Genomic DNA, 24,390 nt, shown 5'->3' with positions numbered 1-24,390 from the left:
GAGCACATGTATCTATTTAACTTGTTAATTATAAATATTTAACAAAAGATTTATTGATACAAAATTTCAAAATTCATAAAGTGTTATCGCAGACACGTTTGTTTGATTTGTTGCTCTGGTTGTAAATCTGGATCAGGCTCGATCTGATTTTACAAATTTCCAAAATCACATTGACTGGCATTGCAGAATAAAAGCTACAGTAACTTGCTTTTTTGACATAGAAACATGTAAACTGGGGGCATGGTAACCTCTCTCTAGAGGGAAGTAACTGCCTAGTTGCAGATGGAGAGCTGCAGGTCTTTTTGTGCTGTACACCTTTAAAATTTGCTTTTCAAAAAAGTAATTAAAAAAATTAGACTCAGTGCTCAGTCATGTCATTTCTCATGCTCCTATGTTTGCTGATAAATTATGATAATATTGCATTCAGTAGGCTGTGGCCACAAGGTTTGGCTGGATGGCAAATACAGTGGTACCTTGGTTCTCAAACTTAATTCGTTCCGGCAGTCCGTTACAAAACCAAAGCGTTACAAAACCAAGGTGCGCTTTCCCATAGAAAGTAATGCAAAACGGATTAATCTGTTCCAGACTTTTAAAAACAACCCCTAAAACAGCAATTTAACATGAATTTTACTATCTGTCGAGACCATTGATCTATAAAATGAAAGCAATAATCAGCGTACTGTACTATAAAATAAATAAGACAGTATTGTAGATGATAAAAATTAAAATTATTTTCTTTTCTTACCTGCACTGATGTTGGATGGGGGGCTTTTATCCATTTCTGCAGTCACACAATCAATCAGTAGCTGAACTGGGTTTACACAGTCACAAAAACAAGTTAACCGAAAAAGCCTCAGAAACAAAAACACAAATTTAATCCATTCTGGAAGTCCATTTGACTTCTGAAATGTTCGAAAACCAAGACACAGCTTCTCATTGGTACAGGTGCTCCGGAAACAATAGCTGACAGCCGCATCAGATGTTCGGCTTCTGAAAAACATTTGAAAACAGGAACACTTGCTTCCAGATTTTGAGCATTTGAGAACCAAGGTAGCACTGTAGAGATAAAAAGGTAAAACACCTCTAGGCTACAAAACACAAGCTGGATCCTTCTTGTAGTTTGTGGTTGGCAATAGATAATCAAAATGCAATATTCTTAGCAATGAGACGATAATAAAATAAAAAATAAAACGGCAAACATTTCAAAACAAACAAACGAGGGAACTGGGATTGTGTGACAAACGAGAGAAAACAAACACAAGCTGAAGAAATGCAACCAAACCCATCAAATGCTTTATAAGAGACAGGACTTCGAAAAGTGTTTCTCATTTTAAGACTTCTCATACACACCAGGAGCCTTCTAGGTAGCCCTGCAGCATGCATGAAGCAAAGTCCAGATCATCCCTGTAAGCCTGTGATTAGCAAATGTTTGGTAGGAGGAGATCATGCTACCCTTCCTCCAGATCCCCTTCTCTCCATACTAGAATTCTTATATGGTATTGTAATTAATAATTGAAACATTGGCCTGGCTTTCTGTGAGACTATTTGGAGCTACAGATTGGCATAAATCTGTACAAATATTTTTGGGACAAGCCCATTTGCCCTGTAATGATTTGTTGCTGCTTCTATGGAAGCCGCCCAGAGTGGCTAGGGAAACCCAGCCAGATGGGTGGGGTACAAATAATAAATAATAAATTATTATTATTATTATTCTACCCACTCTAGGCAGGACACAAATCAACCTGATTTAGTTTGGACTTTGGGCTTTGGTTGAATCTGGTGCACACCCTACCTTTTACTAAATACCACCAAAATGTTGACACTGGGCCTTAGAGAATATTGAGTCTGAAACAATAGCCACTGTGAGGCAAAATATTTTCTACTACAATTAGACCAGCAGTACTATAGTTCCGAATGTCAGAACTATTTTATTGCTATTGTTCCTGTACATTTATTTAGCCTTTGTTACTTCAGTTGCAAATTGAAAGTGATTTTCAGCGTCATGGGTCAATTAGATTTGTCTCTAGCAATAATGGATATAATAGCAGGACTTATTATTGATGAGACTCTGCTTGTGCTATTTAGTCTGCAAATGTCAAGAGTTTCTGAGGTAATTCATTTAGGAAACTGCAAAGGTCATTTAAATGCTGCTATTCAGAGATCAACCTTCCATCACAGAGAGTGCACTTATTCTGCTGAGAAAAGCTTCTTTCTTCTTTGTATTGTGGACACTCATGTAATTAATGAGGTATTTCTTTACTTTAAAAAAAGTGTTCTGTTTTGTTAGTTCTTCGTAATTCTATCTTGCCATCACAGAACATTTCTTTGGAAATGGAGAGCAAAGGTAACATTTCAGAAAACTAAATACCAGGTCACAGGCTGATAGTTAAAGATGCACACTGTAAAGGTGAAACCTTTAATAGGAAAAAGTAGGCCATATTACTTGTTTGGTTTTAAGCCTTAAAGAGTAAACAAGCATGTCTGTCCTTTCAATTTTGAAGGCATAATTTGGAAAGAAAGAACTTCATGAAGTTAAATAGACTTCTTTTCAGGATATTTGGTATAGGTGTGAAAGGGAAAGCTGCCCCCCATCCCTCCCAGAATAGACATGCTCCTCAATTTTCCAGATTTCATTTAATATAAATAAATTTCTGGTCCATATGGGGCACATTGCTCCAGCAGTATTCTGCTCATTAGCTATGTGAAATACTTACTTTATTCTTCCTTTCACTGTTTTGCTTTGATTGATGTCATAGCAATGACTGACATTTAGGAAATCTGCCATTATGGTCAATGACCAGAATTTTTTTGCAAATATATAAAATATCAAGGAAAACAAAATAAAGAGCCCTAACAATAAAATCACTAGTACAGTGGTACCTTGGGTTAAGAACTTAATTTGTTCTGGAAACTGTTCTTAACCTGAAGCACCACTTTAGCTAATGGGGCCTCCCGCTACCACCGCGCTGCTGCTCGATTTCTGTTCTCATCCTGAAGCAAAGTTCTTAACCCGAGGTGCTATTTCTGGGTTAGCGGAGTCTGTAACCTGATGCGTCTGTAACCCGAGGTACCACTGTAACTGTATCATACTATAAAAGCACCAGACACGGAAAACAAAATGATGTTTGCTACAATTAGTCCCTGGTGACTAATTTACATGCAGCAGCACAGTATTTAGCCACCTTAGAAGAGGTAGATGCACTATGATCTGGAAAAAGAAAGAAAGCATAAAATGTATCTCATCATCCTAGAAATATTCATTTAAAAGGTTCAATAAAACTCTTAAGTGTAGCATTGCCTCCTATTTAACCTAAACGAGAATCAACTTGCAAAATCAAACAACATGACTTAAAATCAAACCTAAAGAGTCAACTTAAAATTAGACTGGTTCACCTTTTTAAACCCAGACGATGGTATGCATTGCATTTGAACCATGTGTCAGTCCCACTTATAGAATAGAAAGAATAGAATGAGTTCATCAAATCAGGTTGAATGGGAGGACTTTTTAACTTTATGTTAGGGGTAGAGTTCAGCTAAATATGCCAAATGCTCGACATTCTTTCATGCTCGCAGAGCACTATATTTTGAAGTAATACAATACAGAGTGATTGGATTTATATATAATCAGCTTATCAAAAAGTGTTGTTTGTAGAGCACTTTTATTCTGAAGAATGGCTTGCAGCCCAATCCTTTGCATATCTACTTGGAAGTCAGCCTCACTTTGTTCAATGGCAATTACACCTAGATAAGTGTGCGCAGGGTTACAAATTAAAATAATTTCTTGGGTTTCCGGCTTTACTGTGCAAAGAGTTATTTTGCAGTTCATCTTTAAAATTAGGTGGGGAGTGTACAGACACTTAAATTGAAGGTGAAATTAGTTTAGAGTGCTTTTCTGTTTGTTTCTTTTCAGATCATGTGTCAATTGGAGGGCTTGGAGATAGCTTTTATGAATATTTGCTGAAGGCATGGCTAATGTCAGACAAGACAGATGAAGAAGGCATGCAGATGTATTATGATGCTGTTCAGGTAAATGAAATATATAAATCTACTTAAGATTTTCTAATATGAAACACCTTCTAAAGAAAGGGGCTTTGCAGCATATGTTAAGTGTCTGGATTGTTTAAATGTTTTCAACAATAAATTTTGATTGAATATGTATTCCTTTAAACAAAACTTTTAAGTATATTCATCTACTTTACATGAATGTCATTGTTCCTAATTTATGAATAGACCGTGATTTCCTCCTACATCTGTCTTCACATCGTACTGATTATGTACCTGTGTCTGGTGGTCAGATTCCCAGTTTCCTGCTAGTTGTAAGATTAGCTGAAGCCTATTTATCTGTGAAAAGAGGTACAGTACTAATAAAGCATATAATTTACTCCATGCTTGGCAGTAGAAAAATTCTGTAAATGTAATGGGTTTGACCCATAGACAGACTCTGCTCGCATGCCAAGGATTTCCCAAACTCCTCCCCTCAGAAGCTGCTCCCAGGATCGAGGGTCCTTTCAGAATGGTGTGTGATAGGGCATGAGAGAAGCAGGACTGCTCACACAAAACATCTCTTGAACCAGACCTACATGGTTATTAAACATGTGTCAATTCTGTTTCAAAACATCGTGACAGCACATTTTTCAATAGCTTTTATGTTGACTACATTAGTTGACGGAATGTGTGTAGTGGCCTTGCAGGATTCCCCCCCCCCCCCTCCATGGCTACAAGGAACAGCAATAACTAAATATTGAAAACCTGTTATTTCTGAATGAAGCCCTCACTGGGTGTTCTGACTAAAATGTATCTTTGTGACTCCTCAAAGATGGTGGGTTTTTAAAAGCAGTCCTGTACTAAATGTAGCCCTTTCCCTCAGGTAAAGGGAAGCATAATAAGTTGGGTTTCCATCTTTTTAAAAAGTTTAATCAGATATGTCAACTAAGCCTATGCTGTACAGAGGCCACTGCATATGTGAAACACTAGTAACATACTGTGTGTGCCGAAATTTCCCTTGCCATGACAGCTGCTCATTCTTCATGAAATACTATACCAACCTATGGAAGTCGCTTCTGGGGAGGGGGACTGCTGCCAGGCAGACTAAGAAGCCCCTAAATCTTTTCACATTAGAGTTCAAGAATGCTAGAGTAGATACTATCTGGATATGGCAAGTTGTTTATTTTAAATATGTCAGTAAGGCCTAGAATTTTGTCCTTTGTCACTATTTGCCTTGGTTCTTCACATCGCTCCCTGAAAATGTCACTTCAGGCAGTAAAGACAGACACAACAAATGTATTCAGCTCCTTTGTACACTCCTTTTCCTCCCTTGCTTTCTATTGATGCAGCCACCTGCCTAGCTGGTTTCCTGCTTCTGATGTATTTAAAGACTATTTTATTGTTTGTCTTAATGTTTTTAGCAACATGCTTCCTTTTTACAACCATTGCCGTCTGCTAGCATTTTGGTACAAATTTGTTTTTCATATTGTTCTAATTTGGGCAACGTTTCTAGTTTCTGAGGGAAGCCTTCCTGTCTCAAAAGAACTTCCTTGATTCTTCTTGTTAACTATGACAACATCCTCTGGTACCCTTTCTGATCTGCAGTATGCCTTCCAGCTGAGCGTCTATTTCTAATACAGAAATATTTTTTGCATTTTTCTAGTCTATCGAAACCCATCTGCTCCGAAAATCTAGCACTGGTTTGATGTACATTGCTGAGTGGAAGGGTGGGCTGCTTGAACACAAAATGGGCCACCTCACTTGCTTTGCTGGAGGGATGTTCGTTCTGGGTGCAGATGGAGCACCTGCTGATAAAACTGGACGTCACATTGAACTTGGTGCTGAAATTACCCGCACATGTCATGAGTCTTATGATCGCACAAGTAAGCATTAAACTTTGTGGAGTAGCTCTTTTCCAGAGGGTTTTCCCCCAAAAAAATGCCCATTTCTATATTGATGGTTAGTGCTGTGCATTTTGCTTTCCCCCACCCCAACATAGTTAATACATTTTACTTTTTCTGCATTGAATTTGTATTACTTGTCATCACAGAATCGCAGACTTGTAGAGTTGGAAGGGTCCACGAGGGTCATCTATTATTTTTACGTCCCTTCACCACCAGATCCCAGAGCAGATTGACGTGCAGCGTAAATTAATAATGCAGAGTCTTCTTCAGTAAAAGAATAAAAGCTTTACCGAGCTAAAACTTGTTTGCAAATAAACAACATAGTGAACAGATGATTTAAACCAGCTTCAGAGCATACACAGAGTACAGGCTTCACTTCTGAGTTAGGCTCCATACACACAGACAGACACACTGACACACTGACTGACTGACTGACTGACTGACTGACTGACTGAGTCTGCCTGCAAACAGATACAATACTTATACAGTGGTACCTCGGGTTAAGAACTTAATTCATTCTAGTGGTCAGTTCTTAACCTAAAACTGTTCTTAACCTGAGGTACCACGTTAGCTAATGGGGCCTCCCACTGCCGCCGCACTGCCGGAGCACGATTTCTGTTCTCATCCTGAAGCAAAGTTCTTAATCCAAGGTACTATTTCTGGGTTAGCAGAGTCTGTAACCTGTAGCGTCTGTAACCCGAGGTACCACTGTGCAGAGAATGAGTCACCCTCAAGAGGAGTCACAGTGATTCAGCATGCTAAGTGATTCTGCAGCTTTTCAGCATTTCACAACATTTCTAGACTCCTTTACTGCTTGCTTTACTGCTTCTGCTCTCAAATACCTTTGTCACATGACACAGATTACAGCAATTTAAAATTTAGTATTAAAAACAGTTAAAATAAATTACAGTCAGCAGAGTACAGTGGTACCTCAGTTTAAGAACAGCCCTGTTTACGAACAATTCGGTTTACAAACTCCACAAAACTGGAAGTAGTGTCCTGCTTTGAGAACTTTACCTTGGTCTAAGAAGGGAATCTGAAAGATGAAAGGGCACCGGTGGCGGGAGACCGCATTAGGGAAAGCACACCTTGGTTTAAAAACTGTTTCGGTTTAAGAACGGGCTTCTGAAATGGATTAAGTTCATAAATCGAGGTACCACTGTATGTTGTTTGGAGGGAAGTTTTTTGAGGGGGAGTTTCCCCTTGATATTAATACTCAGAGTGGTATATTCATGCATTCAAAGATAAGCTGTAGAACTGCTTTTGACAACCTTCTTCTGTCTTTGGAGTAGTTAGACAACACCACTGAAACTATGATTGGTACAGGATGACACTACCTGTAATCTATTTTCTTATTAACTAAAGAGTGTTTCTCGCTCTCTCTTTTAACACTGGTAGCAAGTTTTGTAGTGGGCTATCAGCCAGTGAGTGCCTGTGTTAGTTTGACAGACATGTAAAAAGTTAGACTAGCTTTTCCAACCTGGTGCCTTCAAGATGATGTTGACCTCCAACTCCTCATCAGCCCCAGCTAGCATGACCAGTGGTATGGGGTGATGGAAGGCCTAGTCCAAAACATCTGGAGGGTGCTACATTGGAGAAGGCTGTCCTAGAAATCAGTTCCACTCAGTTTTACTTGGAAGCTTCCCCATTTCAACACACATGCATTATGTATCATTTTGCCTCTTAAAACACATTCAATAGATATTGTACACAGTTGTCCAATATCCATCCATGTACATCAATGGGAAAACTTCTAAAGGGTTTGTTTTTACAGGTATTTTTTAAAAGCTAAAAAGATGCAACATGTTCCCAGCAGATTTAAATATATTCCTATGTCTTGCACTTAACTGCCTTTACTAATGACTACTTTGTAGATTTCAGTAGTGTTTTAATAGTTGCTTCTGCTTCCAGAAGAACAGGCACTTGTCTTGTAAACTTCCAAGTTACACCAAACTGTCCAATAAAGGGAAAAGTAGCAGACTTTTGTATCAACTTTGGCTGCAAAGTATGATCACTGCATGCGAGAGCTTAATTTTGAATTGCCTAGAACTTGAAACAAGCACAGATCAATATTTATTACAGTATTTATATGTTACAGTCTCTGGCGGTATACTGCAATAAAACACAAAAATCATTAAAAACAGTACAAAACAATAATTAAAATGGCGGGCCAGACTGAAGGAACTCAAACCAATGCAAGACTTGTCAGTATAAAAAGATATTGAAGAGACACCTAAGAGTCAAAAGTGAGGATGCTTGCCAAATCTCAGCTGAAGGAGTATTCCCTAACCTGACTTCTAGTTGAGATCAGTTGAGCCTATTTAAAACAGGCTAAACTGTTGGCATATAAACCCTTTCAACCAATCGGCATTATGTACTCAAAAAATAATAAATTTTTAAATATTCAAGCTAAAGTTTTATCAAGGACATGTTTCCTTTTCCAATAAAATTTGGAGTGAGAGAAAGCAATATTGCTAGAAAACTTAGAGTGGTTCAAACATAAGGCCTATTCATAGTCCAACGTTATCTTTGACCCAACTTTCAATTGTTGCCTACAATTTTTAAGCAAATTCATTCTTCTAGTTTTGTTTCCCCAGTTTGCCCTTTTTATTCTGCATTATTCCCTGGAAGGGACAGGGATATCAATAAATGTCATAGAAGAGGTGTGTTTTTATAAGTTTTATTGGGATGCTTTCAAAATATTTGTGCCCTCCACACTAAAATGTCATGCATTAGTGACGCAAGCATTGAATAGTGGAGTTCAGAAATGGCAAAAATATTTCTGTGACATAGTACTAACCTTATATGAATGATTCACGTAAATTAATAAAGCTCTACCACATGCTGAAGAGTTGAAAGTTTTTCATGTGCCGACTCATTTGGATATTGCACATTGTTTGTGTAGGCATGAAGTTGGGACCAGAAGCCTTCAGGTTTGATGGTGGAGTTGAGGCAATTGCTACTAGACAGAATGAAAAATACTACATCTTACGGCCTGAAGTTATTGAAACCTACATGTATATGTGGAGATTCACTCATGATCCAAAGTACCGGCAGTGGGGCTGGGAAGCTGTAGAGGTAATATATTTGTTTGTTTCTTTAAAGGCTTAATTTTGAACAATGTATTTTATTTTCACTCAAAATAAGCTTGCCTAGTAAAAATTAATGATTTTTCTGCCTCATGTGAATTTTATAATTACCCAGTTCCTTAAATAATTCCTCATTAACAGTGTCCTTATACATTGCTTCTAACTCCTTGATTTTAGTTCCTTAGTGCCCTCCCATCTTGTGCATTAGCTAGAAATACTGATAAATACTCAGCTTATGAGTCTTAAACATATGGGAGGAAAATATTAATCCTTGTGACCCACATGTGGGGGGTAAATAACAAAATAATCCGCTGGGCGCCCAGATTCAAAACATCGAGCTTTGCACACTCTGTAGCAGAAGAGAGCCCCCAATAGCAGAGTTTAAACACACAAAAGTCTAGCAGCAATATCAATAGGAATATAGGTTGGTAGACCCTTTTACAGTGTTCCTCTTTTTCTACCACTCTTGCAATGAACTGACTACACAGTGGTAAGTACGTTTAAAATACTTTCTTTACAAAATGTTCCAGAGGTTCCAAAGATTCATGCATTTGTCTAAGCAGCAAGGAGAACACTGGCAGAACACTCTTGGGTAGAAAATACAGAAAGCATCAAACACATGCTCTAAGCTTGGCACTTGCTTAGACAAATCTTCGACTAGTTACATGGCACAGAGAGAGGGAACAGGAAGAGAAGGCTTCACTTCCTCCCCCATCAGAGAAGTGTGACCTGAGTCTAGGAACAAACTTCTCTGTTCTTAACCCCTTCATGTACTAACCAGCACTCATGCATAGTTATGTTTGACTGCAGTTTCCCACAAAATATCCCAGACAGTTCTCCACAAATCTTCTATTTCCTTTTGTTTGAAAAATAACTATTAATTCTTTTTTAGTATCTGTCAGTACCTCACCCTGTCATGTCAAAAGTGATCCCAAAGCAATTACATGGCAAATACCACAGCCAAATACAAAGTTCAATGCAACTGTAATCATAAATACCAAAACATGAACACCAGACAAATATTGAAATGGTAAAACCATAATAGTAACAGCAGCTGCAATCACTCACTGGTGCACTTCTCAGTAGGGCCCCATCAGCAGATTCCAGGATAACTTCAAGTATTTAGGTCCCAATCATACTGTGCCCAGTATCTTTCAGTATCTTCAACTTCCATCAGAATGGTTGGTGAGCTGGGAAACACATCAATACAATAGGAGCTTTGTCTAGGTGTGGAATAAAGAGGGCAGTTTTTCTACTCTGCATGTCCTTCAAGTTCAGGAACTGTATCCCTTTGAAAAAACTACAGTGTAGGGAATTTGAGGACTCCATTTTGAAGTTGTGTGTTAAATGGCTCAAAATCAATGAGACTATAAATAGTAATCATTAACTTGTCTTATTGGCTTCAGTTGGGCAGTTGTTTTACATTTGTTGTGATGCTGGTGCTTAATTGTGCTATTTTATATCGTTTAAATTTTTAACTTTGTGTTATTAGGTACCCTGAAGATGTTTTACATTAAAGCACAGGGTGTAAGTTATAAAATATCAAACTCCTCTTTTCCTTTCAGGCACTGGAAAAATACTGCAGAGTAGATGGTGGCTATTCTGGTGTTAGGGATGTTTACAGCAACCGTCAAACCCATGATGATGTGCAGCAGAGTTTCTTCCTTTCAGAAACCCTCAAGTAAGCAGTTGAAACCCTTCAGTTTAAAAGTTGAAGAGCTAAGAGTCATTAATATTTATATGGGCTGGCGTACAGGGCAACGGAACAAAAAAGGGGTATGGGAATATGGGGAGTCAGAACCAGGAGAAGCAAGCAGGTTATCGCTAGTGGTCTTTCAAAAGACAAGATGGTCTGTTTACTGAAGTACCATAGTATTTTAACAGATGGGAGTGTTGCACACAATCTTGGTGTGTGGTGGAGAAAATTAGTTCTGCTTTTTTTGGCAAAGAATTGCGTGGAAATGCTGTTCGGGGCCAGAATAGAAGCAGGGGGCTTCAGGGGGTACTGCTGATGTCTTCAGCAAGCATGTCAGTTCAGACAAGCACAAAGAAATGTAACTGTGACCAGGAACGCCAGGGCTGTGATCAGGCAGATTGGTTCCAAGTACGGGTGAGACTGCAGTCATTTGGTTCTGTGCCTCTGAAAACTGACATGTGGGTAGTGTCGGACCTAGGACTTAGGAGAACCATGGTCAAATTCCCACTCAACCGTGAGCATTGAACCCATCCCTGTTTCTCCACTTACCCCCCAGTGTTTTATGAGAATAGACTGGAGGAGAGAACCATTTATGCTGCTATAAGCTCAGTGAAAGAAAGTCAAGATATAAACAAATACTGACAGAGCAGGTGTGCTAGAAAATCCTGTGATTCAATTCATATCAAATAGAAATTTGCTTAGTTACCTTGAATTCTCCATTTTCTGACCCAACCCTACTTTCTGTAACATGGGAATAATAAGTATTATTAGTGAAAATTTATGAAGTGATTTGAACTCTGGCTATGTGCTATACAGTGGTACCTCTGGCTCAGTACTTAATTCATTCCGGAGGTCCGTTCTTAACCTGAAGCACCACTTTAGCTAATGGGGCCTCCTGCCGCCGTGCTGCTGGAGCACAATTTCTGTTCTTATCCTGAAGCAAAGTTCTTAACCTGAAGCACTATTTTTGGGTTAGCAGAGTATGTAACCTGAAGTGTATGTAACCCAAGGTACCATTGTATAAGCATTACTATTTGTGGAGCCTGACAGCAGTTGCCCAGGCAGATGGAGGGGCTGATGGAAAGAAAAGGTTGGCAAACTTTAGTTACATCAGTTGTTTCAGTTGCTTTTCTCCAGAAGTCTGAACTTCTCAAGGAAATGTTAAGGAAATAAAGGTGCTTCCAAATCAAGTAGGCGAGACCATTTCAAAAGTCTCTTGAAGCAAACTTGAACACCTAAGCATTAATTCTTAAATGCTATCTGAAATGTAGTTCTGTGCAGCAAAATAATCTAGTTTTCATAGTTGAGCCTGGTTTGATTTATGAAGGAGTTATTCCTTTCTGTGTCACAGAGCAAATTGAGCAGTGGATTTGGCAAGCTACCCACCTAAAAGGAATAGTTAACACTGGCTGGACAAATACTTTATTACAAATACTGTGTTCCCAATAGATAATTTGTGAAGGGACAGAAGAGGGCTGCATGCTCTCAAAGGGGAGGCTCTGGAGCAACTGAGTATCATCTGGCATCTGTGTGAAAACTATGGAAACTATAGTCTGATCCATCAGGGCTGATCTTCTATATATCATCCCTTCCAGAGGCAACAGGGGCTTTCTAAGCACCATTTAAGCTTCTGGAGCATCTGTATATTGGAGATCAAAACAGTCCCATAGCTGCATTTCCATGTTTCCTTAGAGGAAATCTCTTCACTCCCCATGTGTCATTTTGAGTGCTAAACTGGTTTGCGCTCACACAAAAATGTGAGCTTAGAAAGGGAACTAAAATTTAGATGCAGTCAGGTGTTATTCTAGCTTTTCCTTTATATTTTGTTTTATTTATTAAATTTATATCCTACCTTTTGTCCAAGGAGCTCAGGTGGCAGACATGGTTTTTCCTTGCCCCATTTTATCCTCGCAACAACCCAGTGAGGTAGTTTAGGCACAGAGACTGGCCCAAAGTCCACATAATAAGCTTGAACCCTGTTCTCCCAGGTCCTAGTCCAACACTAACCACTATGCCACATTTAAGATATATTGCACTTTTATTGATCTAGGTGTTTTGAGAGATACAAATGATTCCATTATTATTCCTATGTGAGCCTTCCAGTTTTGTAGTTTATTAAATATCCTTTTCTTTTTGCCAGGTATCTATATTTATTATTTTCTGAAGATGATCTTCTACCGTTTGAACATTGGGTCTTTAACACTGAGGCACACCCTCTACCAGTTCTGAAAAAAGAAGAGGAGGAAAAAAGAAAAAGCCAATAAAATAATGCTGAATTCTGTTTGGGGCACACAACGTAGTAATTAAAATTCCATCATTTTTTAGTTTTGAACCAATTTTTTGCAGTCTGATGTCTACCCGTACAATATTTAACAAGGGACCTAAAGTAATTAATTATAATTAAACATATTTATCTTTTGACAGGAATTGTAACTTGTCATCTCTAGATTTTGTTAGGCTGCAGTATGCATCTGGCCAAATAGAATACAGAGGTCAGCATGTTACTTGTTTTCCATTTTCTTTTTGACTGCAAAATCCTTTCCTCCTCTGTGAGGAGATGTCTGCTTTAAGCTGTAATACTTTGCTGTGTTGCAAAAAGCCATAAAGAATTAAGTATGAAGAGCTTTTTCTTTTTTAATATATGTTAATGTGGTTTGTCTATTACTAGAGACAAATCTGACTGTGACAGCCTCTTCTTATGCGGGTCTATCATTAATTGGTCATTTGAATACTTTAGAAGGTGTTCTGTTCATAAGAATAGTTTCATCTCATCTGTGTGCACTATTATGTTAAACTGTGGCTTTTCTTGATAGGCAAAGTCCAGATGTTGAAACCCTTATCTAATAACAATTTTAGAACATAACTGCAAATCAACTTAAGTAAATTTAGGGCCCTTTTTTTTTCCTTTTCCTGTATTTGGTTTCACAAGAAGCCACAACACCCAAGAGCATAGTAGCTGCCATCTGAACTTACCCTTATCTACAACAATTTGAGACTGCAATTCTCAAAACCTTCTGTAAAAGCTGAAACTGCAAAGTTTCAGCATGATTTGCATTTGAAGGCACATCCTGGTTTCTCCTGAAACTTGTAATTTCTTATAAGAAACGGATTGATCTGTGAAATCCTTTGTGTTAAGCCTTAGCCCACTTAGAGACTAGGAGTGGCTAGTGTTGCAAGTATGTTGATTGCCATTTCAGACATTCCACTGTGTGACACTTGGTAGATACCAGGAACAATGCTGTGGAAGTAGGAAGAGAAGGTGCTATGCTATAGAAATCCACATTTTAGCTTTCATTCACATTTGAGAGATGGAAACAAACCACTACTTCTTTAAATGCTTTGCTTTAAAAAAGATTCTACTCTGTACTCATATTAATCAGTGTTAATCAAAGTGACAGAAATGGAATGTTGGTTGAGACAGCCCAATTTTTTTCAATAACTGTGGTTAGTAGTCTAATCAGAGGACGAAACAGCACCCCTTTTTCCAGTTTACCAGGTGGGATGCCTTTCTGAGCAGAATAGCCTTTAATTAGTGATTAATATAGTAAAGCTACTTGGCCACATAGGTGCCTGTGATTTAACAGGTCAACACTGTTATTGTAATCTATTGCAAACCTTTTTATGCTAAGAAATATGAGAACCACAGATTTGATTCAACACAGGTAACTCTTTGGTAGCTGAACGACTTTTTGGAATGGTGCATAAAATGAGTGGTCCACAGATTTAAAAAACCTGGTGATAATCTGCATCAGTTTCTGTGCTGATGAACAGCTTTACACAATTCTAACTTTCAATATAATAGATTTACCCAGGGGTATGCCACAGCATTTGTGAAGGCCATAGGAATGAAATCTCTTCTATTTCGATCTGGTAGAATAGTGAGAGAACACAAGCAATAATTCCCCCCAAATTTATGTATGGTTCCTCTTTCTGTGCCTCTCCATGCTACATTCATTCCCTACTCACCCATCCCAATTTTTTTAAAAAAAAATATTCTAAGATCAGGCATGGCAGCTGAAGAATCAAAGGAAACCATGCGAGTTGCTGGCACACATGAATCTCTGGTTATTACAAATGAGTTGGCTAGCAAATTTTCTTAAACTAAAACTTGATTATTATTCAAGAATGATGTTCAATTAATTGGATATGGTGTTGGTGTATGGATTTTTAAGCCATCACAAGAACCACTATAATAAAGTATAAAAATGAAAATACAAGCATTTTTTCCCTTTATTTAACCAGAATCGGTGTCACATTTCTGATTCTGGACTTCTGCTAACATCTTTACAGCCCAGAAAATCAGTTATACAAATTGAAAGAAGCCTTTCATATGCTGTGCTCTTCTGCTATTTGTCTGTGTGCTTAATTCTTTACTCATTTATGTGAAACATTAATTCAGATGTTATTCACGTTAAACATTTTTATTTGAAAATAGTTGGATAGCCTGATGTATAGAAAATCAATACTGTGGTAAATCTAAACATTCCTTTACTATCTGTTATGAGAAACCTCATATTTTATCCCCCCCCCCCCCTTTTGAAGGAATGAAGGGGAAAGGAGCTTCTGGTTTATTTCTAGCTCACAGGCTATAATGCATTTTTCAAACTACAAAGAACATCCTGTTGTATCACCCAAAGCACTATTGTGTGTATATTCAAAGTCTAAATGCAGAATGGAATTAAATTCTCTAATTTTTTAAGCAAATAGTCGTGGCTTCTGCCATATAAAGAAAATATATGCAACACACAAGCGAGAGGACAGGATCAAAATATGCTCAGCCATGCAGGTGTTCTCATCTGGTAACTTGGAATGATGTAAGTCTGCTGATGTTGACTGGCAGACCTCTGTTTTTAAGGTTAATTGGTTCTTCAAAACCTAAAATGGAAAAGCAAGACAACAATTAAATGTAGGGCTGCAGAGTCACCAAATTTTTGAAAGTTGCTAACTGCATAAGTTTTTTTTATTTTAAGTATTTTTAAATGATTTCCCAAGCTTAAGTTACAGCTTCAACGGAAGAACCCCTCTTACTTTCTGTGGAAGCTAGTGTCAATGGGGGGGAATCCATCTTCTGAGCAAATTCTCCCACAGAGGCATAGTAGTAGAATGTGAATTATCCCATTTGAGATCCTATATGAGGAATAAACGTTAGAACCAAAAGCAGAGGGCGTCTTCTAAGACTGAGCCAATAAAAATGGCAGTGATCTTGGATTACCTAGTATGGTTTTCAGTTTTCTAATATAGTATTCCATTTCTGCCTTCTGACTGAAGTCTTGCCAGCCTCCATTTTAAACAGGCTGCCTTGTAGAATTACCACGCCCTTTTTGTGCCAATCGATTGCTTCTCTTCACGTATAAATCTGGAACATTTTGTTTAAAAAATGTTCTGTAGAGATATAATCTGCTATGTATAGCTAAGACAAATTGTCCTGATTTTCAAAGGCCACAATCCAGATAGTATTTTCTGTTCAGTTTAATAGGCTTTTAAACATTCCAAGAGATGGCATCATTGAACATAAGTAGCCCTTTGTAACTTGCTCTTCTGGGCTTTCAGCAGATGCTCATACATAGAAGTATTGCCTGGTTAAGCAAAGCTCAGTAAACCCTATAGCCCTCAAACTGTGTAATGCCATATGTAGTGAATTGTTAAAAATAATATTCAGTCCAACCCCATATTCTAGGCAGGATACATCACACCTTAAGCATCCTGTTTCTCAAAAATGTCCTGATAGAAGCCTTTAAAGGGAATCATTTTTCCAACACTCTCTAACAGTAGTATTTTGTCAGTGGCTCAGGTCCAGTTGACATCTTTTATTGCCTAATGCAGGCATAGGCAAACTTGGCTCTCCAGATGTTTTGGGACTACAACTCCCATCATCTCTGACCATTGGTCCTGTTAGCAAGGGATGGTGGGAGTTGTAGTCCCAAAACATCTGGAGGGCCAAGTCTGCCTATGCCTGGCCTAATGCATAGATTTCTCCCCTATTTGTTGCCAATATTCCAGTGTGGACCTCATCAAAACCCACTGGTGCCATTTTGGGGGAACCTGGCCAAATGTGTGAAATGGTTACTGTGCTTCTGTGAAACTTTTTTTTGTCAGTCACTATAAACAGAGTGGAAATACAAATTTATAAATGCAGCAGGAATTGTACTGGATATTTCTTATTTTCCTCTTGCAGGCAATTTAGTGATTATTTCACCAGGTTTATTTTCTCTAATGTATTTGACACAAGTGTTTTGATCAGTTACATATTTCTCTTTATGGGAAGTTGTGATTATGGTAGTTTTTTGTTCATTGGTCTTATTATTTGAAAGAGCACAATGTTTCTATAACATACAGTAATCAGGTTGTATGTACAAGCTGCACTATAATGTACCTTTTTTGTAAAGTGATGTAAGTAGACAAGAAGATTGTATCTCCCTGTAGAACTGCAAAGTGTAAGAGAAACATGTTTTTATATCTTCAAAGCAGTAATTTATGTTAACACAAACACCAAAGTATAAAACTTCAGAGTGATCACCATTTAAAAAGTTGTAGCTACAGTCCTGAAATTATTTACAGTGGTGTAAATAGCTTCAGAATTAACTTTTAGTATTTCCTAGAAATTGTCACACAATCAAGCTGGAAATAACACTGTGTTTACATTCAGTAGGAGTAACTATGGGTGACTGAGCTAATGCTGACCACTGCATATGTAATTTAAGGCAATTTTTAAATTTTTTTAAGTGTCTCTTCAACAGTGTTTCAACAGTGTCTAAATTTACATTGCTCTTCAGCATATCACACTGCAGTTGTTTAAATATATATTAAATCCTGAGAAATGCGAATTTAAAGTCCATGTTTGTTTATATGACAGCTCTATGATACCCAGTGACACCTTGTTGATTCAGTAAACTTGTGTGGTCATATTGTGTATTTTTTTAATTATTATTTCTGCATATCCCACTTAGTTTTCTTCCACCTTTATAGAAATCTCTGAAGTTATAAGAGAACAAAATGCTTACTTTTTAAGAACTATATTTGTAAAACAAAACAAAAAAAATCTATTGTGAATAAAGTCTTTTAATACAGCCTCTTATTTTGGTGGATTTTTTTCCATTCACTGAAGTGCCGAAAGAGTTAAATTTCCTGTAAAGAGGAAAAGTTATGCTGGATTGCTGTATGGGAAGTAATGAACCAAAAGTGGTTCTGTACATTTATTTCTACTATAGTAAGGTAAAGGGACCCCTGACCGTTAGGTCCAGTCGCGGACGACTCTAGGATTCCGGCGCTCTATTGGACCTGGAAGGTTTTAATAATTGGTACGGATGGCATTCGTACCTTTGGTATGGGAAAGTGAAGGTCCACAAGAGCTTTTTAAACCATATTTTTAGGGGACCGATATACCAAGCATGGGAAAGGAATAAAAACCACCTTGAAAGAAAGACTCCCTGGTGGATTTCACCAATAGAGGTTTTAACGGTCAAGAAAACAAACATGGAGGAGAAAAACGCCACCTATGAAGAAATGTTAAGAAAAACAGACCAAGGGCCCAAACTCAGACCTTATGAAGAGATAAAAAGCTTATTCACTGGTTGGTTGCAATACCACCAGGTGAATGATTTGTTAAAAGAGGATAAGAAGAAGTTGGGTTTTGATGATAAAAAATCAAAATTTAACATAGAAGTAGTAGAAGGCAAAAACAAAACCCTATCCAGAATCTATGATATACTATTAGAGTGGTATACAAAGGACGAGGAGGTGAAGGAGGCAATGATTAAATGGGCAATTGACTTTGGCTATAACATCGATTTCGAAAGGTGGTCGGAAGTGTGGAATTGTAACATAAAGTTTACAGCATGTATGGCACTGAGAGAAAATGTTTGGAAGATGTTATATAGGTGGTACCACACCCCTGTGAAATTGGCCAAAATGTATAGATTAAAGGATAAGAAATGCTGGAAGTGTGGTGAGGTGGAGGGTGACCTATATCATTTATGGTGGACATGTAAAAAGGTGAAAGGCTTTTGGGAATTAATTTATAATGAGCTTAAAAAAATACTTAAGTACACTTTTCCCAAAAGACCTGAAGCCTTTTTGCTGGGAATGATGGGCAAAGAAATCAAAAAGGAAGACAAGACGATATTCCTCTATGCCACCACAGCAGCGAGAATTATGTTGGCACAATACTGGAAAGTGGAAACCATCCCCAGCATAAATGACTGGCAGATTAAAATGGTAAATTATGCTGAGCTTGATAAATTAACTGGTAAAATAAGAGATCAAGATGAACAGAAATTTCTGAAAAATTGGAGTAAATACTGGAACTATATTGGAATAAATGTCTAATGTGAACTGGCGGGGTTAGAACAATACTACCAGCGAGTGAATTTAGGATTATAGATTAAAAATCAAATACGTAATGGAAGTAGATATTTTCTACTATTTTCTTTGTATAGTTGGAAAAAGTAAAAAGTTGGCTTGTATATCTCTGTTGTAGTGACCCCTTTTTTGTAATCTTTTCTGTGTGTGTATATATATATATATATATATATATATATATATATATATTATATGTCTGTTTTGTGTATAACTTTAATAAAAATGTATTCAAAAAAAAAAAAAGGATTCCGGCGCTCATCTCGCTTTATTGGCCGAGGGAGCCGGCATACAGCTTCCGGGTCATGTGGCCAGCATGACTAAGCCGCTTCTGGCGAACCAGAGCAGCGCACGGAAACACCGTTTACCTTCCCGCCAGAGCGGTACCTATTTATCTACTTGCCCTTTTGATGTGCTTTCGAACTAGGTTGGCAGGAACAGTACTTACCAACTAAACTAGAAGTAGCTAAATTGCAGCCTGCAAGCTATATCCAGTCCTTGCCCAAGTGATTTTTGGTGCCCCATAAAGCCACTCCCCCAATAATGTGCTAATATCTATGTGTGTGTAATCTACTGCCCTGCTATTTTTTTCCTTAAGGAATAGGCACCACTGCTGTCAATTAATCTCTGTCAGTCTAGTAAACCGGTGGAGGGGCAACGTTGCTTCTTTTCTGTGGACTCTCCTTCCTTGCTTTTTAAGCAGAGGTTGGATGGCCATCTGTCATGGATGCTTTAGTTGAAATTCCTGCATTGCAGGGGGTTGGACTATATGGCCCTTGGCAGCCCTTTCTACTCTACAATTCTGTTCAACCCCTTCTCCCCAAGGCACAGCACCATTCTTACAAGATTTGGTAACATGATTGGAAGGTCCTAGGCTTAGGAAATGGGAAGAAGCAATATGACCCTATTCGTACTAGAATCATAGGGAACAAAGAGCTGCTGTTGAGCAGTTAGCTCAATTGGCCTCTAGTGGAGTAGTCTCAGTTCAGATCATCCCAAGTTCATGTGAGCTTGGGAGTCTTGATGAACATGACAGTGCCTCCTCATTTAATAATTTCGCAAAAAATTCCTACAACAGGATTCCCACAACAGCCGTCCTACCTTTCAGGCATAAGAAACCAATGAGCTAAGGATATGATTTTTAACAAACCTTGCATTTGTGACTTCTGGACCAAAGGTAAGATCAATAAATCCCCTGAAATCCTTTGAAATATTCTGTAGTGTGTCATTGAGCAGCACATGTACAAAAGAAGCTCCTTATGTGATTCTTTCAGTTCAACCCAAGCATTCTAGTTAGTTGGGAGATCTCCCAGTGAGTTACATATAAATCAGTGGGTCTACTCTAAGTATGGCTAACTGAATCAAATGGGATCAAGAAAGAGCTTATCTATCACCAACTTCCTCACCAGATCGAGATGGGCTGAGTCACAAGACTTAATGGATACATTTGTTTAACCAACAGGTACTGCAAGGGAGAGGGACGCAGGTGGCGCTGTTTGTTAAAGCCTCAGCGCCTAGGACTTGCCGATTGAAAGGTCGGCGGTTCGAATCCCTGCGGCGGGGTGCGCTCCTGCTGCTTGGTCCCAGCGCCTGCCAACCTAGCAGTTCGAAAGCACCTCCGGGTGCAAGTAGATAAATAGGGACCGCTTACCAGCGGGAAGGTAAACGGCGTTTCCGTGTGCAGCTCTGGCTCGCCAGAGCAGCGATGTCACGCTGGCCACGTGACCCGGAAGTGTCTCCGGACAGCGCTGGCCCCTGGCCTCTTAAGTGAGATGGGCGCACAACCCCAGAGTCTGTCAAGACTGGCCCGTACGGGCAGGGGTACCTTTACCTTTACCTTACTGCAAGGGAGATCTTTAAATACTTCCACCTCTCTCGTGTAAAGGTCAGATTTGCATCAGAGATGGGAAATCAGTTGCCCTCCAAACGTTGTTGGGCTACAACTCTCACCATCCGGACAATTGGTATGGCTGGCTGGAGCTGATGATACAAAACACTTTCAAATTCAGATGTGGGCCATATGGACCTTAAAGTTGCAAACTACACTTTCTGCTACTGCTTAAAGAAAATACTTTGCATAATAGTGAGGAACAGTGGTTGGAGAGATCAGGTAGTCTCTCGTGAGAGACGCCACCACACCACTGCCCTGCTGTTGGAAAGGCTGCTTAGTTGATCCTACAGGAATGATGTAGAAAGCAAAGACAGAGCAATGCCAGTGTTTGGGGAGCAGGCTTCCTGCTTTCCTTAGAGTTCTGTGTTCTGTCTCCTAGGGGGAAGAAGCAGAATAAAGTATAACCAAAAAGTATGTGCAAATGTGCCCATGCCATTTGATTCTGGTTGCAGAATAGGGGGGGGGCATGCACACATTATATGTGGTACTTCGTATGGCTCCCAAAGCTTCCAGTGTGAAGCCTGGGACAGCTATTCCTCTTAAGCAAGTTGAAATGACACCCCCACCAAAAAAACTACAACCGAACAAAATTTGCTTTGTGGCATGGGTGTAGCCAAGGGAGGGCAGGGGAGCAGCTCTCCCCCCACCCCCGATCAAGTAAAACAATTGAAATGCTTAACTAACTGGCCAATCACATTGGTTATGCCCGCTCCAACCAAGTCCTGCTCCGCTCCAACAAAAATCCTGCCTACGCCCATGCTTTGTGGGGGTCAGTGTTGTTTCTGCTGTTCATGCTTGCCTGGAAAGATATGCTCCAATTTAAAAGCAAGCACACTACAGAATCTCATCACTGTTTGTTGATTGCTCCTTTATATCAGTCTCAATAGATATTTAGGGCTGTTGTGAAATGACAAGAATTGTTTTGAAAGAGCTTGACTCGCCTTGAAATGAGTTTAGAATTGTATTAGAGGTCAACTGAAGTCACAGCCTTGTGTTAAATTTAAGTCTTGTGTGAAAAGACCCTTAAGCTACACACACATACACCCCTAAAAGGAAACTGAGCACAGTCAACAATGACCTCTGAACTACCTTGCATAGGACTGAACTATGAAACTGGTAACATTCTTTTTTCTTGTTAGCATTTGCATTGTTACGTTTCCTCCAGCTCTGATTCCCAAGTTGCCAAACCTCTGATTCACAGTGAGCAAAGAATTCTTCTTAAGACTCTGACTAATACCAGATTTATCTAGATTCATGTGTTATTTTTTACTCTCAGATCTGAAAACACAGGGTATCTTAAGAATCTCATGATTATGTGACAAAGTTACCAGCAACTTGCATTTGCTTGTGCAAAGGTGTTCCACTAGTGCAAAATATTTCACCAAAAAGCAAGTATACTGCTGAGTGACTTTAAGTTAGCACTATGTAGAATACATCCCACTCCCTTGTGCAATGTGGATTTTTAAAGGAAGGTCACTGCAACTTTAAATAGTTGTCTTAGAAGTACTGGCCGGCACACTAGTGACCTACAACACGGGAAAGGCAAAACTCTGAAAAACCCAAGAGTGGAAATAACCTAGATGCATACCGCAAAGTACGCAATGACATGCCTTTTGAACATAAGACATCCAAAGCAGAAGGTATAAACAACTTGTGCAAATGAGATTGTTTAACAGCTGCAAGGATGTTTCACGATACTGTACAGTGGTACCTCGGGTTACATACGCTTCAGGTTACAGACTCCGCTAACCCAGAAATAGTACCTCGGGTTAAGAACTTTGCTTCAGGATGAGAACAGAAATCGTGCTCTGGAGGCGCGGCGGCAGCAGGAGGCCCCATTAGCTAAAGTGATGCTTAAGGTTAAGAACAGTTTCAGGTTAAGAACGGACCTCCAGAACGAATTAAGTACTTAACCTGAGGTACCACTGTATTATGATGATTTCTGCACCTCTCTCCAATGGGCCCATTTCAGGAGTTCTCAGTGAGCAGAACCAAAGTGATTTCCACTATTAAGCTCAATACTCTGTTGGTTTCTCAAATGTTAGCACAGTGAAGAGACTCTGAGACTCACCTCCAAGCTACATCCAGACAAATGCTGCATGAAATAACCAACAAAGAAAAGAGAACAGAAAGTGAGAAGTAATGAATTAACATTTCAAAAACCAAACAGAATCTGGGTCTGCACATTTTACAGATCCAACAATGAAGGGAGATGAAAGAGACCTTCTCAGTCCTCAAAAGCTAAATTCAGTGGGGAGAGGGGTTGGGGGGGCAAATGAAAGACTCAGTATGTAAGTTTCAGTCACGGCAAGGGCAACAACCCTGCAGCTGTTTAAAAACCTTGCTCACTGGAATGAGCAGGTAAGGTGAAAAATTCATTAAAAACAGTTCAATGCCTCTATTTAGCCTATGTATCAAAAAAGACCTCCTGTTCCAAATACGGAGTGCCACATCCATCCCACTAAACTTGGGAGAATGGAGCTTCTCAGAAGCAAACAGTGAGATTATGGGAAACCTGAAGCACCTCAGGTTTTCTGGATTCCAGCTCTCATCATCCCTGAGCATTATTGTTGTTGTTAATTTGTTTATTACCTGCCCTTCACCAACTTTCATTCTGGCCTACCTCACAGGGCTGTCGTGAGAATAAAAGGGGCAGAGGAGGACCTTTGGATTTGTTAGCTGCTCTGAGAGCGCTTGTGCTGAAGGATGGGATGAAGAATGTTTAAATAAAGCAAGTAATTGCTCTGAACACTCTTGGACACTTTAGGAATCCTAATAATGATTGTTATTATTATGAATTTTCCAAGCTGTAGCACACTCCTGGCACCTCCCGCTGTTTCTTAATCCTTGGACAGCTGTTATGGATTTCCTATTTTTTTTTACACACAGACACACAGACACAGACACACACACACACACACAGACGGAGAAGTTTTCTTACTACTTTCATGGAGCAATTTCAAAATAAAATAAAAAGCTTAAGCTCTCTCTGGGGAACAAAAACTTGGTGGACTTTGATTTTTACACTTTCCCAGCCAAAAAGGAATTAAAGAAATTATTAAAGATGCCGTCCCTTTCAGCTGTTGACTAGAAAGGCTGAGTTTAATCAAGAATCTGGAGCAGCCCAGAGATGCTGTTAGTATTTCAAAAGAACATCACTCAGGGGAGCCACATGGGAATCAGAGGACAGCTACAGGGCTCTCTCCTACCAGCTGGTTTGCAGAGCTGCTTTTATTTCTCAGGGTTTGGAATCAAGGAAGGTGTCGCGGGGACAGATGCTGAAAGGACAGGAGAGAAGGCTGGGGCTCCATAAGAATAATGGAATTAATTTAAAAATGCAAATTGAACAAATAGAGGAACAGATGTGAAGGGAGGCAGAGCTCCTCGTTGGGTTATATCCCCCAACATTCTCACATTCACGTTCCTTTGCAAATGCCACTTTATTTATATGGCTAAAATGTTATTAATCGA

The 24,390-nt window shown here is 39.0% G+C and overlaps 1 protein-coding gene across 1 annotated transcript in view; it reads left to right on the top strand.

Annotated features, from left to right (window-relative positions):
* The window catches only part of MAN1A1 (mannosidase alpha class 1A member 1), a gene marked incomplete at its 5' end in the record, with an annotated part of 57,868 nt that extends 40,128 nt beyond the window's left edge, over window positions 1-17,740 (top strand). The window contains 5 exons of the mRNA XM_083731275.1: window positions 3,911-4,026; window positions 5,648-5,867; window positions 8,794-8,966; window positions 10,543-10,658; window positions 12,814-17,740. Of these exons, the coding sequence (XP_083587401.1) occupies window positions 3,911-4,026; window positions 5,648-5,867; window positions 8,794-8,966; window positions 10,543-10,658; window positions 12,814-12,937 (749 nt within the window). The 3' untranslated portion in view covers window positions 12,938-17,740. The remainder of the gene's footprint in view (window positions 1-3,910; window positions 4,027-5,647; window positions 5,868-8,793; window positions 8,967-10,542; window positions 10,659-12,813) is intronic.
* Between the last annotated feature and the right edge of the window lie 6,650 nt (window positions 17,741-24,390).

This window comes from Podarcis gaigeae (genome assembly GCF_964106915.1).
Source record: "Podarcis gaigeae genome assembly, chromosome: 3".
Taxonomy (NCBI): Eukaryota; Metazoa; Chordata; class Lepidosauria; order Squamata; family Lacertidae; genus Podarcis; species Podarcis gaigeae.
The sequence above is the reverse complement of the archived record's forward strand: the minus strand, read 5'-3'. Positions and strand labels throughout refer to the sequence as shown.